The 17,242-nt window shown below is 40.2% G+C and overlaps 1 protein-coding gene across 2 annotated transcripts in view; it reads right to left on the minus strand.

Moving 5' to 3' along the window:
• The window catches only part of pho (phoenix), a 37,619-nt gene that overhangs the window by 7,698 nt on the left and 12,679 nt on the right, over window positions 1–17,242 (minus strand). Inside the window, exons 2-4 of one of the 2 annotated variants that reach the window (XM_048210313.1) lie at window positions 1,499–1,817; window positions 1,193–1,290; window positions 1,050–1,107 (exon numbers count right to left, since the gene is read on the minus strand). In XM_048210313.1, coding sequence (XP_048066270.1) covers window positions 1,050–1,107; window positions 1,193–1,290; window positions 1,499–1,817 — 475 coding nt within the window. The remainder of the gene's footprint in view (window positions 1–1,049; window positions 1,108–1,192; window positions 1,291–1,498; window positions 1,818–17,242) is intronic. The other variant, XM_048210314.1, reaches the window with a different exon arrangement.

A 17,242-nucleotide genomic window follows, 5' to 3' on the forward strand; every position in this document is an offset into this window, starting at 1 on the left:
TTCACGGTCAAAAGTGATAGAAACCCTAAAATTTAACTCTACTGCTCTACTGTATTTATTTGTGCTTGTAGTTTGATTATTTGTTCTTATTTTCTTTATTTTTATTTGACAGTCCTTTTTCCCCAGAACATAGCACATAACGAACCGTACCGAAACTGTGACCCTAAGATCATAATAAAAACTGAACCATAATAACTGTACATAATAAATATGTATTACTGGCCCCCAAATAATTCAACAAAGGTAATCTCTTTTGCTACATATTGTAATGGTTCAAATGTATACTGTTTGACCACATGTTTGACCACTTATGAACTATCATTTACTATGTGTTGTTTGTGTGACTAATGTGCCCGACCATCACCATTCATGCCTATGCAACCAACAACTAAATTACTATTAGAGCACAAAATTGTTTACAAGAGAACAAATTTCTTCATTGATGTAGTCACTTAATTTTGCTTTCAAAATGCACCAGATTTATGCATTTAAATGTAAAATGTCCAAATTTTCTTACGGGGGGTGGGAAGAACTGATGTCCACCCACCACAGTCTCACTAAATTCTGTGGGAAACACTGGTGTCACCCCTTCACTGTTGTGAGATTTTCCTGCATTATGACTGAATTATTGAATGGATTTCACATATTCTCAAAACTTTATCCTGTGTTACAGACAGTGATTCATAGGTGTGTGTTTGTGTGTGAGTGGGTGTGTCTATATCACACTCTTGATGTTTTAGAGTGCTGTGTACCTTTTTCAGCATTGTGGCTGATTTGTAGATTGTACCCACAAAAATTCTCATTTCCTATGGTTGGTCATTTTTGACCAAAGACAACAAAAATGTGACTATTTTTTTATGACCACTTACCATACTCAAACCATGCCCTTATTTATTTATTTATTTAGTTCACATTCCAAATGCCATAAAAGTCACCAAGTTTCATACCATTCCAATGAAGCTGTGATTTTTAACAGGTCAAAACAGAAACTTTTTGGTCAAAAGTGACCGAAGAGCACCAGAGGGTTAAAGTCTACAGTATTTACATACCACTTTTGTGACTTCATGATCACTGTTGTGGTCATCCCCCTCAGAGTTATCACTTAGCCTGAAACAAAGTTCAATTTTTTCATTAAAACTATTATACTTAGTTTACAATAATATTTATATTTTGATTGTTAATTAGAACTTACTCAGACTCCAGCATATATGGACTGATTGCTCTTTCTGTTTTTACATAACCCTCCTCAAATTTCTTCATGCATTTGAGGAACCCTCCAATTTCTGAGTTCTTAAAAAACAAATACAACAAATAATAAACATGCATAATTTAATAACATGCAATGACAGTGTTAGCATTATAACAACCAGTGACAGAAGTACTCATTTTTCTTTTATGCGGTTTTTCTAGAGACTACAAGCATTTTATCAGACAGAGAATGTAATTCTAAAATGAAATGACAGAAAATACACAAATGAATAACATGACTAAATGCCACCTCTAGAATTTGGTGCTTCTTCCTAGTCAGGTGTTGTAGTCTGTGCAATTTCAACAAAAATGGAAAAGTGGCTTTTTGAGGGGGAAAATAATTCATCCATTTTCCTCTGTTTGGGCACACCACATGCTGACCTTCCCTTCCCTCCTCATATTCATTGTCTTCATTCTCTGAGAGACTCCTGGTGACTCCCTTGCTATCACCACCAATATCATCAGAGATGGACTCTGGTCTCCTAGTTGATAGGTCTGGTCTCTGTCGTCTTTCAGTTCGGACTGCTTTAGTCACAGACTGTGTTACAAACAGGCTTTCACCAGAGTCACTGTATAGGGGAATGCAGAAAAGTGATGCAGTGAATGAGAAACCATTTATTAAAATTAGATAATGTTTTTAGTGTTTTTTGGCACTAAAACTTGATCTTAAAGCGTTATTAGATGATTTTAAGGAATAAGGTTAATTGCAAAAAAAAAAAAAAAATCCAAGGCTGGAACTAACGATTATTTTTTCAACGGATTAATCTATCGATTATTTTTTCGATTAATCAAATAATCTAACAATTATCCCCCTGTAGCCTTGAAGTAATCCTGAAGACATTTATTATCTTGTTCAGGTGTGTTTTATTAGGGTTGGAGCTAACTCTGCAGGACAATGGCTCTCCAGGACCGAGTTTGCCCATCCCTCCCCTAGACAGACTGGAAAACAGTAGCGGCATTAACATTTAGTGGTACAGCATCTTAAGTTTAGGTGCCACTGGCACATAGCAGGGAAAATTGTGATGCATCCGGTAGCACGTCCCATTGCGAGTGGTACAGATTTGAGTGGCCTGAAATGGTTCAGGTCATATTTACAAGAGAGGGGTTACTATCCATTTATTAAGTCTGATATCACTTGACACCATTTCAAGGTAAGGGTGTTCCAATCGATTGGGCGTTGATCATTATTGGCCAATAATCATTTTATATAGTTTGATCAGTTGTCTCTATAAAGGCCCGATCAGATGAGCCAATAATCTTCAATGACGCAAAACTCGTGAGACCATTTTTCTATGCGCAGCTAAAACTGCTTCACTTTACCGGTCTGGCAGTTCTACTAGTTGTCTAAAAAGGACAATAAATTTGCAAAGTCACTACGGAGAGCACAAACAAGCAAAGTGAACTTTGTGCTTCGGGTTTGCATCTAAACTATCAAATAAACATAGAAATATGTCAAAATGTCTGGCTTGGTACATAAACAGCTGGGATATAAATCGCATGTCTAACAGTATTTTGGATCCGTGCATTAGGTTTTAAAGTGACAGCAGTCTAATATTCCTGCTGCCGTATGTGTCATTAATGTTAATCAAACAACTAAAAGACATAGAAAATTACTCACTGCTCTTTAGAAGATTTAGTACAATTAATCTATAGGCCTTTTAAATTTACACAGTGAAGATTATGCAGTGTTGTTTTACATTTGATTAGTCTACGTTCTGTTGATAAAGACTATATTTGTTCTGTTTATTATTATTATTATTATTATTATTGTTGTTGTTATTTATTTATTTATTTATTTATTTATTTAACAGGAAAGCTATATTTTTTAAGCTCCAAACTGTTCCTAATCACCTTTAAGATTTTTTATTGGAATATGTTGCACATGCTGCTTGCCAATAAATAAAGAGTTTTCAATTCATGGTACTTTCTCTTCACATATTTTAACAAGGCCTATGAAGTTAAGAGTACTTAAACAAACAAACAAACAAACAAACAAACAAACAAACAGAGGGTCTATTTCAGGAGGGTTGGGGGGTTCCAAACTTGGTCCAGAAGGACCACTGTCCTACAGAGTTTAGCTCCAACTTGCCTCAACACACCTGCCTGGAAGTTTAGTATGCTTAATAAGACCTTGATTAGCGTGTTCAGGTGCATCCAACTGGGGTTGGAGCCAATGTTCCCTCTAATTTTTTTTCTCACTGAGCAAAACTTTTCTCTGTTGAGCGCACATTTTGGCCACCTGAGCAAAAACATACTTTATATCAGACCTGTACAATGAACGTAAACACACACACACACACACAAAAAATGGTTTTATCATGCAACTGTAACATTTAACTTTAATGTGCCGTTTCTATTTTATTTGACCCTTGATGTAACTTAGTGATTTATTAAATAATATGTTTGAAAACAAGCAGTTCAGTCACTAAATTAAGCACATTTTAGGTTACTTGAGATTTTTTCACATTGCTGTATTAACTGTACCAGTCTTTACCAAGAAATTCTTTTAAAAAATAATTTCTGTCCTCCTGCAGGACAGTTCAATTCTTTATAATAATATAATATGAGCAGTTACAATGATGGTTTGGGACAACCATAATGTGTTTTTGTACAGTCAATTATTAGTAACAGACAGTGTTAAAGCATCAAAATTACATGTTTATTGCTTATGAATCTCACAGATTTTATATACCAGGAGGTTTTTTTTATTAGGCTTACATTATAATATAATAAAACATAATATAATATTTAAGTATTTAAACTGATATACAGTATTATATCAGTTTAAATGCTTCCATTTGTTTTAATATATTATATAGTGAAAACAAACTGAAGCATTTAAACTGATAGCTAAATATTTTTAAGAAAAGTGAACATTAACTCGTTTATAGTTATCTAAACATCCCTGAAACCCACACCACCACACACAAAAATCTATTTAAACTGAGGTACTTAGGTATTTTGAGTTTGCAAGCTACACCTGTGGTGGGAGTGTAATTCCACCACTTTTCATTAAAACATGACGTTTTATTTCACATTTCTTTTCGTTTGCGTTGCCTCTCATATTGATGTATTTAGTCCGCAAACATGACAGTATTCTTAGCGTGACTGAGTTGGCTCAGGGTCAGCCAGCTCACACGCGCTCAATCGTTCTCTTTCTATTAAACCTGTAAACCGCATTCACCGGTTCCAACTCTATAGCGACAATAACTCTATAGCGGTTGTCCAGAGCACTGCAATTATTTCTCATTTAAACTACTACAATCATTTTCATGTCTGTTCTCTGCGCGGCAATTATTTCTTCTGCGCGGCCGCGGCTTCAGCTTAGAGGGAACATTGGTTGGAGCTGAACTCTGCAGGACAGTGGCCCTCAAGGAGTAGGACTGGACACCCAGGTCTATTTGAATCTTTCTATTTATCATGTAGTTAATTTATTTTGGTGATAGTGTCGACACTGACACTTTCATGCTTCAAAAAGTTCATAAAGAGATTGTTAAACTAATCCATATGAATTGAGCGGTTTAGTCCAAATTTTCTGAAGAGAGACAATCATTTTGTATGATGAACAGATTGAATTTAGGCTAGTATTTAAAAAAAATAATAATTATTGCATGTTATTGTGTAAGAAGTTGGCTCACGTGATTTATGTGTCAGGACTCCTGGGTGATCGATGGTGTGTGTGTGTGTGTGTGTGTGTATGTTTATTTACTTACCTGTTGGTGGCGGTTCCTCACGGGTACACTAGCCCCTCCCGCTCGTTTCGGTAATTGTTCACCTGTTGTGTCTCATCAGCTGTTCTCTTTAAGTCTTTTGTCGCGCGCTCATTGTTTTGGTTGACCACAGTCACGCTGTCCAGTCCAGTCGGAAGTTTTTGTTCTTTCTCTCTTTAGCTCTTCTCAGGCTCTGTCGCCGGCATCTGGAGGCTTGTCAATGCCCGGAGTTCACGCACCAGTGGATGTACGTGAACTTGTCCTCAAGTGAACCCTGCCCTGTTTTTCCGGTGCGGCTGGTGCGCTTTGTCTTTAGGCGAGATCCAGTCTCCTCCGGGTTCCGGTGAGCTGCTTTTCCTGTCGGACGTGGTGTTGCCTTCTGTCTTGTGTATGGATTATACCTTCAGTCATCTGTCGTGTGAGGATTTCTCTCTGGTCACCGACCAGAATGGATTACATCGTTGGACGCCGCGTGTGGTCTCTTCTCTGTGGACTGTGACTTTTGTGCTCTGTCTGACCCTCTCTCTATCTCTTCTAAATAAACATTGTGAACTTGCATTTGGCTCTGAGACTCCTTTTGACAGAATGAGCATGCCAGAGATGGAGTCAGCGAGTTCGGAGGGTTCGGATTCTGTGCACGCCGCACTTCATCAGCAGGGAGCGGCCATTGAACGGCATTCATCTCTGTTGAGTGCAGCTGCCAGAGATTTCCGCCTCCTGTCTGAACAATTTACGGAGCTCAGTACCCGGGTAGACCAGATTGTTTCTCCGGTCGGTGAGCGTTTCCCTTCTGCATCTGTTGAAACTGCACCTGCAGACCGCGAGCCACACGCGGCGACACCCCGTCCTTCGACGGCGACCCCAACACCTGCCGGGCCTTCCTGCAGCAGTGTTCCCTTGTCTTCGCCCTCCAGCCCCGGCGCTTCGCCGCTTCAACATCCAAGGTGGCATACGTTTTGACACTACTCACTGGAAGGGCGAGACAGTGGGGATGGCAGCATGGGGGGCTAAGGCCCCGTGCACGGCTTCGTTTGAGGCTCTCGAGGCGGAGATGCTGAGACTATTTGACCGGTCGCTTCGTGGGGACATGGCAGCAGCCGAGCTGGTAAGGCTACAGCAACGGTCCTCTTCCGTCACAGACTATGCCATCGCGTTTAAGACGCTAGCCATCACCAGCGGCTGGAATGACGCTGCACTACGGGCTCAGTTTCTCAAGGGTCTCAATCCTGCCATCCAAGACGAGGTCGCTGCACGGGATCCTCCAACATCTCTCGAGACGGCGATCGACCTGGCATTGAGGATCGAGACACGCCACCGTCAACGAGACATCCGCCGGTCGTTTCGTCATCTCGCCGTCTCTGAGCCGGACGAATCCACCGCATCTTCATCTCTCCAAGCGGAGGAGCCTATGCAACTGGGCAAGCTCCGGCTTACCGCCACTGAAAGACAACGTCGTCTGTCCTGTGGTTTGTGTCTGTATTGCGGTAAGGCGGGGCACATCGCTGCTGCGTGTCCGGTAAAAGGTACTGCCCGCTGATGACTTCGGGAGTTTCGGTGGGCGTGTCGTCATTAAAATCTCCCGTAAGCTGCACCACACTACCAGTAATTGTGAACTATAAACTGTCTTTTCATTCACAGGCGTTGCTGGATTCTGGTGCGGAGGCAAGTTTTCTGGATGCCGGTTTGGCTGAATCGTGGGATATTCCCTCTATCCCTCTGTCTTCCTCTCTCTCCGCCTGGACTTTAAAAGGACAGCATATGGCTGTTATCACCCATTGCACACCCCCTATGAGTTTGTTTGTCTCTGGCAATCATCGTGAGGAGATCGAATTCTATTTATTAGAACAGTCTCAATCGCCGGTCATCTTAGGGCATGACTGGATGACCAAACATAATCCTCACGTCGATTGGCAGAACGGTGTTGTGTTGTCTTGGAAGTCTTCGTGTCATGTTTCGTGTGTCAGTCCTGCTCCTTCTCCTGTCGTTTGTTCTACTTTTCAGGTTCCGGCTGTTGATCTCTCGGGAGTCGGGGGTCCCGGCGGAGTACTCTGATCTGCATCAGGTGTTCAGTAAGGCTCGGGCTACTTCCCTACCTCCTCACCGGTCGTTTGATTGCGAAATCAAACTTCTCTCAGACACGTCTCCGCCTAAGGGTCGTACATATTCCCTATCTAAACCAGAGAGAGAGGCTATGGATAAGTACATTAATGAAGCTCTAAATGCCGGTCTGATTCGCCGCTCCTTGTCTCCAGCTGGCGCTGGTTTTTTCTTTGTCAAAAAGAAAGACGGGTCTCTTTGTCCGTGCATTGATTATAGAGGGCTGAATGACATTACGGTTAAGAATAAATACCCCTTGCCTTTAATGTCGTCAGCGTTCGAGTTATTACAGGGAGCGCACGTGTTTACTAAGTTAGATCTGCGCAACGCTTATCACTTGGTACGTATCAAAGAGGGCGATGAGTGGAAGACAGCTTTTAATACACCATCGGGGCACTGGGAATACTGCGTTCTTCCGTTCGGCCTTTGTAACGCACCGGCTGTCTTCCAAACCATGGTCAACGAAGTGCTGGGTGACATGATTAACAAGTTTGTCTTTGTGTATCTTGATGACATTCTCATCTTTTCTCCCTCTATGCAGATACACACCCAGCATGTTCGCCAGGTTTTACAACGGCTGTTAGAGAATCAGCTCTTTGTTAAGGCGGAGAAGTGCGAGTTCCACAAGGAGTCGGTTTCGTTTCTGGGTTTTGTTATAGCCGAGGGAGAAATTCGTCCCGATCCCGCTAAAGTTAAAGCGGTCGCCGAATGGCCAGTGCCCGACACTCGTAAAGAGCTTCAGCGATTTCTGGGTTTCGCCAACTTTTATCGGCGTTTCATCAGAAACTTTGGTCAGATCGCTAAACCTCTTACCGCTCTCACTTCCTCTAAAGTGTGTTTCCGTTGGAATAAAGAAGCTCAGGAAGCCTTTGATGAATTAAAGTCCCGTTTCATCTCTGCAACTGTTCTTTCTATTCCCGATCCGGCTAAGCAATTATAGTGGAAGTGTATGCATCTGGTGTCGGGGTAGGTGCCGTTTTATCTCAGCGATCTTCCGTTGACGGGAAAGTGCATCCGTGCCTTTTTTTCTCTCACCGGTTAAACCCAACGGAGCGAAATTACGACATAGGTAATCGGGAGATGCTGGCGGTTAGACTCGCGCTGGGTGAGTGGCGTCACTGGTTGGAGGGAACCTCGGAGCCCTTTCTGGTCTGGACGGATCATAAGAATTTGGAATATATCCGTTCGGCCACAAGGTTAACATCTAGACAGGCTCGCTGGGCACTTTTCTTCAAACGTTTTAACTTCACTCTCACGTACCGGCCGGGATCTAAAAACACTAAACCTGATGCTCTCTCCCGTCTGTTCGAAGGTTCCGAGTCTGAGCGGACCGAAACCATTCTCCCGGAGGGGAGAGTGGTCGGTACCCTCGTGTGGGGAATCGAGCAGCGGGTGAGAGAGGCCGGCCGAGAGGGGGAAGTTCCGGAGGGGTGTCCGGCGGGTCGTCTATGGGTTCCTGAGCGTTTACGTTCCGATGTCATCCGGTGGGGTCACGAATCCAAGTTTGTCGGCCATCCGGGAATTCGGAGAACGTTGGCTGCCATCCGTCAACATTTTTGGTGGCCTTCCATGGCTACGGACGTCAGACAGTTTGTATTAGCCTGTTCAGTCTGTGCTTGTAATAAAGCATCTAATCAACCTCCCGCTGGTCTGCTTAAATCTTTGCCCATGCCCTCCGGCCCCTGGTCTCATATAGCCCTTGATTTTGTCACCGGCTTACCGGCATCTAATGGTAACACTGTCGTATTGACTGTGGTGGATCGTTTCTCTAAAGCGGTTCATTTTATTCCCCTACCTAAACTTCCTTCTGCCAAGGAGATGGCTCAGGTTTTGATTAATCACGTCTTTCGGTTACACGGTATTCCGACTGATGTAGTTTCAGATAAGGGTCCTCAGTTCATCTCTCGTTTTTGGCAGGAGTTTTGTAGACAGATCGGCGCTACAGCCATCTTGTCTTCTGGTTATCACCCGCAGACCAATGGGCAATGCGAACGGGCTAATCAGGATCTCGGTCGAACGCTTCGCTGTCTGTCGTCACAATATCCGAACTCTTGGTGCCAACAGCTTCCGTGGGTTGAGTATTCTCATAATTCTCTTCCCATCGCATCTACTAATTTGTCCCCGTTTGAATTATCTATCGGTTATCAACCTCCCCTTTTCCCATCACAGGAGCCCGACACAGCGGTTCCGTCTGCAAAACTCCAGACGAACCAAAGCTGCGGCTGACCGTCACCGGCGACCTCCACCCCGTTATGTGTGTGGACAAAAGGTATGGCTTTCCACCAAAGATTTGCCTCTCCGTGAGCCTTCTCGTAAGCTGGCTCCTCGTTTCATTGGGCCATACAGTATATCTAAGGTCATCAATCCGGTAACGGTAAAGCTTAAGTTCTTGGTCGGGTTCACCCTGTTTTTCATGTATCTAAGGTTAAACCTATGATTTTTTGCCCGTAACAATTCCCGTCTCTGCCCCTAAACCCCCCGCCCCTCGTCTAGTGGATGGTGCTCCTGCCTACACAGTTAGGAGATTACTAGATTCTCGTCGCAGGGGCAGAGGTTTTCAGTATTTAGTGGACTGGGAGGGTTACGGTCCGGAGGAGAGGTGCTGGGTTCCGGCCCGGGATATACTGGACAGATCCTGGTCTGATCGAGGACTTCCGTCGACGACAGGGTGAGTCTCCTCCGTGCCCGTCCGGTGCCGGTCTTGGGGGGGGGGGGGGGGTTACTGTCAGGACTCCTGGGTGATCGATGGTGGGTGTGTGTGTGTGTATGTTTATTTACTTACCTGTTGGTGGCGGTTCCTCACGGGTACACTAGCCCCTCCCGCTCGTTTCGGTAATTGTTCACCTGTTGTGTCTCATCAGCCGTTCTCTTTAAGTAGCACACTGTCCTGTCTCTCATCGCGCGCTCATTGTTTTGGTTGACCACAGTCACGCTGTCCAGTCCAGTCGAAGTTTTTGTTCTTTCTCTCTTTAACTCTTCTCAGGCTCTGTCGCCGGCATCTGGAGGCTTGTCAATGCCCGGAGTTCACACGCCAGTGGATGTAAGTGAACTTGCGGCTGGTGCGCTTTGTCTTTAGGCGAGATCCAGTCTCCTCCAAGTTCCGGTGAGCTTCTTTTCCTGTCGGACGTGGTGTTGCCTTCTGTCTTGTGTATGGATTATACCTTCAGTCATCTGTCGTGTGAGGATTTCTCTCCGGTCACCGACCAGAGTGGATTACATCGTTGGACGCCGCGTGTGGTCTCTTCTCTGTGGACTGTGACTTTTGTGCTCTGTCTGACCCTCTCTCTATCTCTTCTAAATAAACATTGTGAACTTGCATTTGGCTCCGAGACTCCTTTTGACATTATGTTTCGCATTTCAGAACTTCTGTTAAAGGAACATAGTGAGCATTGATACATTCTCGTTTTCACAGTGCATTATGGGACTTTTTAGGTAGCAAACATCTCAGTGCACTGTAAGGATTTTGCGTTTGAGATAGCCCTTAAAACGGCTCCCTTATCAGTGCAGTACAACTAAACTGGGGAGCTGATTGAGATTCACCCAGAACCCTAAATAACCTAATTTAGTTATTAGGTTATTTATTGACGAACATATTTGCAATTCAGTAAACATTTTTTTAAACATAGTCAGATAGTGGCACAACTGTATTTCAGTTGCATGTGAATGTATGTTGTTGATCACGCAAACTGCTCATTCTAAGAGAAACACAGAATAAGTCTATTATGGGTCACTACAAATATTCTATTAATAGTAGCATCCGTTACTTTTAGCATGATGCTGCATGCATGCTGGTAGGTGTCAGTATAAGTAACATTTGCTAGCACAAGTTAAACCAAAACTTACAACAGTTGAGAAAGATCCACTTGAGTAAGATGGTAGCAAAAAAAAAAAAAAAAAAAAAAAAAAAAAAAAAAAAAAAAAAGCAATCAGAGACTGATATTGATCTAAATTAATACAGATATAATTTCTATACAATTAAAATATTACAATATGTGGTTAGTGGTTCTCATCTATGGCTTCAGTATTTTGCAAATAATTTTATGCAATTATGTAATGCTGAGGTGTGAGGGATACCTTACCATGTTTAAAATGGAATTAGCTGTAAAACGTTGTATAAAGCTCCTAGATCATTTATAATTTTCCAGAGCTCATACTGTCTGGATTTTTATGTCTATTGAAGTTTCTTGGAAAGATATTTTTGCAATGTTCCATCAATAAAACCATCCAAAAACACATAACAGTACAACCCACTGAAGAGATTTTTGTCTATCCCTCACAGCCTCACTTTCATTCCCTTTTTGAAACAAAGATGACTATGCTGTGAATAAGATCTATTGGAGGTGCCACAACATATGGCAACAATGTCAGAGGACATGAAGCAATGTGCACGTCAAGTTTTAGTGGCACATGCCACTATATACTAGGCATGGGCCGGTATGAGATTTTGATGGTATGATAACCTTAAGCAAAAAATGGTTTCACGGTATTGCTATTACAGCTCTAAAATGTGTTATTTTAAAATGTATAGTTAAAAAAGAACTTTTTTCCTTTGAACACAATATATTTATTTCTAAGCAACATAGAATATTTGGAAAAGTAGTAAACTTGTATTTTAGGTGAAATAATTAAAATGAATAATTTTTCTTAAAGGGTTAGTTCACCCAAAAATGAAAATAATGTCATTTATTACTCACCCTCATGCCATTGCACACCCGTAAGACCTTCGTTAATCTTCGGAATGAAAATTAAGATATTTTTGTTGAAATCCGATGGCTCAGTGAGGCCTGCATAGCCAGCAATGACACTTCCTCTCTCAAGATCCATAAATGTACTAAAAACATATTTAAATCAGTTCATGTGAGTATAGTGGTTCAATATTAATATTATAATATAATATTAATGTAATAATATATTTTGGTGCACCAAAAAACAAAATAATGACTTATATAGCAATGGCCGATTTCAAAACACTGCTTCATGAAGCTTCGGAGCGTTATGAATCAGCGTGTCGAATCAGTGGTTCGGAGTGCCAAAGTCACGCTCTGGAGCTTCATGAAGCAGTGTTTTGAAATCGGCCATCACTATACAAGTCGTTATTTTGGGGTTTTTTTGGCGCACCAAAAATATTCTCGTCGCTTAATAATATTAATATTGAACCACTGTACTCACATGAACTGATTTAAATATGTTTTTAGTACAGTAATGGATCTTTAGTACAGAAATAGAGAAAACGTTATTGCTGGCTATGCAGGCCTCACTGAGCCATTGGATTACAACAAAAATCTCTTAATTTGTGTTCCGAAGATTAACGAAGGTCTTACGGTTGTGGAATGTTATGAGGGTGAGTAATAAATGACATTATTTTCATTTTTGGGTGAACCCTTTAATTATATGCGATGCGACCAGAGCAGAGGTTTGTGTGCATGTGAATTGTTTTGCTGTAATCTACCAGCACAAATGGAAAATATGTTCGCATGAGATCGCATTACAGCAGAGAATTCAAATGTCACAAAAGTGCGGCTCATTCACCTCTGCCTGCTCTAGCTGCGTTTAAACATGCAAGCTGTAGGCTGTTTCCTTCAGTACAGCAGCACGTGTTGTTTGTATTTTGCTCGCGATGCGGTCAGAACTGGAGTTTGAATACGAACACATGAAAAATACGACTGTTATGATATACACGTGGAGCGCGCATATGAACAGTTTCTGCACGGAGCTCCACGATGAGTTTAATAACACTAGCCACGTGGCACATAGCTCATACAGAATAAAGTATCCGTGTTTAAAATGTTTATTTCACACATTCTCCTGCACCAAACCAGCACGTGTAGTTATGCACACATATTTCATCAAGTCTTCTTCAAATGAATTATGTGCGCAAACTGGACACTGATACAGTGGTGTAGCCTATCTGAACGCGACAACACAATTATTCTAATAGACAAAAGAATAATTTTGAGACTGCAGTGCTCGTAACCAATCAAAGTAGCCTATTATTAGCCCTATTAAATATTCTTTCGCATTTCTCCCTTGTGCTTGGGAGTTTGTTGTCATTTTCTCCGTGCTCACATATTAATATTCATTATTCTGTATAATGAGTGTGTTCTATGTCTGTGCTTCATTGGTTGTTCTCTCCCTTGTCCTTTTAGATAACTGGTATCAATCTCAGACAAAATAATTTGCCAGGTCTATGGAAACCCTACTTAGAGGTTGTTCCACATTATTAAGCAACTCACAGTTCTCATGCAATATGGGGAGGAAGAAAGATCTTTCTTAAGATGAAAAGCATGAAATGGTGCAATGTTGTACAAAAGGCATGAAAACAACTGATACTGTGTGAAAACTGAATGGAGATTATCGAATTATCATAAGATTTGTGAGTGATTTAGAGCACAGCAGAACTCGGTCAGATAAAGGGTTATTAATGAAAGTTACTGTCAAAAAAATTAATTGTATTAAAAGGGCAGCCTCTAAGTAGGGTTTCCATAGACCTGGCAAATTATTTTGTCTGAAATTGATACCAGTTATCTAAAAAGACATGGATAAATAAACATTTTCTTAGAAAAACTAAAATCTGAATGTTTATTGTACTGAAATCTTACTGATATGTCACTTGCAATGAACTGGATGCATATAAAAGAAGGTGGAACCTGAAAATGTCGGGTATTCCTGTTTTTTTTTTTTTTATGCAGAGAAGGCCAAAGGTGCATTTATCAGATCAAGGGCAAAGTGGTTAGAATTTGGAGAAAAGAAATTCCATTTTTTTTTTTTTTATTTAGAAAAATTAAAAGAGAAGAATTAAAAATACATATCGATACATATCAAAATATTGATATTTTTGACAACACTAATCCTTTTTGTCCTCACATGGGACTTGTTTTTGAATACACTAGTTATTTCATTCTCACAGTCAAAGTGAGACTCAAATATTTATGGCTTAAATAACTTTAATATTTAAACCGTATTATTTTTCAAACCTTGTCAACAAAACTTGTTGCTTTAGTGTGAAACTTCCTTCAGCAGCTTTTTTGTGGGAGGGGACTTTGACGAGGCCTCTGATTTGCATTTAGACAGACTTTCCCCAAGTCTCAGTATTAACAGTCTTAATATAGTTATAAATGATTTCTGTAACAGCCTTGCTTTGCTGAATGCTTATAAACAGGTCCATGGAAGCAGTGTCTACTCATTTATGTGGTTTAAATCAGGTCACAAAAATCTAGAATAGACCTTTGGCTTATATCTTACAGGCTGTTTCATCATGTTATTACAAACCCATTTCCAGAAAAGTTGGGACATTTTGTAAAATGTAATAAAATCTAGAAACTATGATTTGTTAATTCTCTTGAACCTTTATTTAACTGACAAATGTACAGAGAAAATATTTCCAATGTTTTCACTGACCAACTTAACTGCATTTTTTTTTTAAAATATGAACAAATTTTGATTTTGATGACTGGGAACTGAGGATACTAACTGTTGAAGTTTTGCAAGTGAAATTTTTGCCCAATCTCGCCTGATACAAGACAGCTGCTCTGTGGTCTGTAGTCATAATTGTCTGATTCTCCTTTTCATCCTTTTTTTGTCTTTTTAGACCGTCTGAGATGAGCTCGGGGCCAGGGAACTCGGCAGCATCTCTGCATTTAACTGATGTATAGCTTTGTCCTTGCTTAACAGAGATTTAAGTTGCATTTCTTGATGCAGTGGCAGACTGTGTTAAGTGACAACAGTTTTCCAAAGTATTCCCAAGCCCATGTCGCTATATTTAACAATAGCATAATGGTTTCTCATGTAATGCCGTCTGAGGGCTCGAAGGTCATGCACATTGAACAGAAGTTTTCTGCCTGGCCGTATATAGGCAGATTTCTCTGGATTCCCTGAATTTTTTTCACAATATTACATATGGTACATGGTGATTCTTTGCAATCTTGCATTAGGAAGAGAGATTTTTGACTTGTTTGACAATTCTCTCATGAAATTTGGCACAAAGTGGTGAGCCATGACCCATCTTTGCTTGCAAAGTCTGAGAAGCTCTTTTACACCCAAACACGACACCCTTACCTATTACCAATTCACCTGCTAATTGTAGACTGATTTAGTTTAGTTTAGTTTAGTTACAGTTTAACTTGGATATTCTATAATCTTTTCACTTTTATTTTGCCTCTGCCCCAACTTTTTTGGAGTGCTGCAGCCATCAACATAAAAAAATTATATGTACAATTATTTCTTTGTACTTTTGTGAGTTTAAAAAAAAAAATATATATATAAAAAATAAATAAATAAATAAATATATATATATATATATATATATATATATATTTTTTTTTTTTTTTTATGGAAATGGGGTGGTTTGTAGTTTCTGTACTATTTCTCTAGCCCCTCTAACTGATCATGCCTGTATCGATCTTGAAATATTTGAGGTTTATAACAGTTCTCAGAGACAACCAGGATACTGGAAACCAAATACTTATTTCTTACAATATTCTTCATATTGTTCAGATATTAGGAAAACTGAAAATTTCCAAAAGCCTTGGCATTAGGTTGTTGCTAAATGAGATTGCTATTTGTGTAGAGACTGTTTTTCTAGGGTAAGCGTACACAGATTAGACACGTTATCTGTATTCATTTAGTGCTTATTTACTTATTTTTAATACCAGCATCCAGAAAGACCACAATTGACCACCTCATAGACTGCTAATTACCCATTCATTGCTTCGTCCAATCCGTTGCTCATCTACTTGGCATTCAGTTTTTGTTAACATCCATTTGTGTTGTAGTTTCTGTTTGATTATTGATTCAATTTTCTTAGTAGTTTAGTCATTTTTCCTTAGTTTAGTCATTTTCCTTTGTAGTATTTAGTGAGTGTGATATTTTACTCTTGTATATCTTTTTGTTAATAAATTCATTTTATTGCAAACTGTGTAATTCTTGTGTTGATAATCAGAGGCTCTACAAGCTCGCCCGAATCTCACTAAATCCTTCAGATTGGTCAGACGATAAACTTTCTCCAATTTATAAAATATTAATTCAGTTAACAATCTTTCATGATTGTTCTTTATTGTCGAGGTGAGAATCCTGACTGGTGCCCCGAAATATTGGAAGGAATTATCTGACTCAATATTTATATTAATACAAAATATTAGTATTAATATTTAAGACCAAAATCACTATATTTGTGGTGCCCTCATGTGAGGCTAATCCAAAAATCACTACAGTATTATGCCACTGTCTTCACAAAGAAGTGTCTAGAGTCATGAAATGATTATGTCTTGTCATCAACTATATTTCTGTCCTGTTGTTTTGTTTAAGGCTTTTTTTAAACGCAGGCTACACTAATCACTTTTCATAACGGTCAAGATAAACAAGTCTGCACTGACAACGAGAATTAGAAAGTAGTAAATACATATTTGGGTGGTGTAATATTATAATTAATCATATATTAAGATAACCCATGTTATTTAAATTACTAAAATAGCCTATAGACAATAATGAACAATAATTCCCCACACTGCATAGGATGTATGATGCGATGGCAAATTCAAGCGTGAAGCTTCACCTTAATTATTTATATCCAAAGTTTATTGATGCTCACTCTCTGTAACTATTGTAACAATCCTGTCCTGAAGAACAGTCAGTCTAATTTTTCTCAGAGGCTCTGGATCGCTGACAGATGAGCCGTCAGATGCTGAGTCGACCCAGGATGCCCGTCACTGATCTCACCACCATCAGACTCTCCTTCACTCATGGCATTTAGGGCTTCTACCTCTTCGGCATCCATAAATCGCTGGCTTTTACTCATTGTGACTTTTTTTATGAAAACGATGACCGCTAATTCAGTGAGTGAAAGGCGTTGCCTAGCAATGTACAATATTTAAATATAAGGGGATGCGGAAATGACGTGAAAATACAGGTATTATATAGCGGGTAAATTTGACCCACGCGGCACCGTTTATAGGTATAAATGCCCTGTTTTATGATCTGGTTTTATCTAAACAAACTTTAACACCAAGGGATTGTAAATTACACAATTTTAGTAAAAGTCAATGACTGTGAGACTTGAATGCTTTATTGAAAACCTGTTATGTACATTTGAAAAACAGCCACGGGTAAAATTTACCCCGTGGCGGTTCTAGTGTTAAATTGATATATAGGTCTCAGCACCTAATTAGCTGGGAGAGTGCAGTGAATGCTTT

Source organism: Megalobrama amblycephala, linkage group LG12 (genome assembly GCF_018812025.1).
Source record: "Megalobrama amblycephala isolate DHTTF-2021 linkage group LG12, ASM1881202v1, whole genome shotgun sequence".
Taxonomy (NCBI): domain Eukaryota; kingdom Metazoa; phylum Chordata; class Actinopteri; order Cypriniformes; family Xenocyprididae; genus Megalobrama; species Megalobrama amblycephala.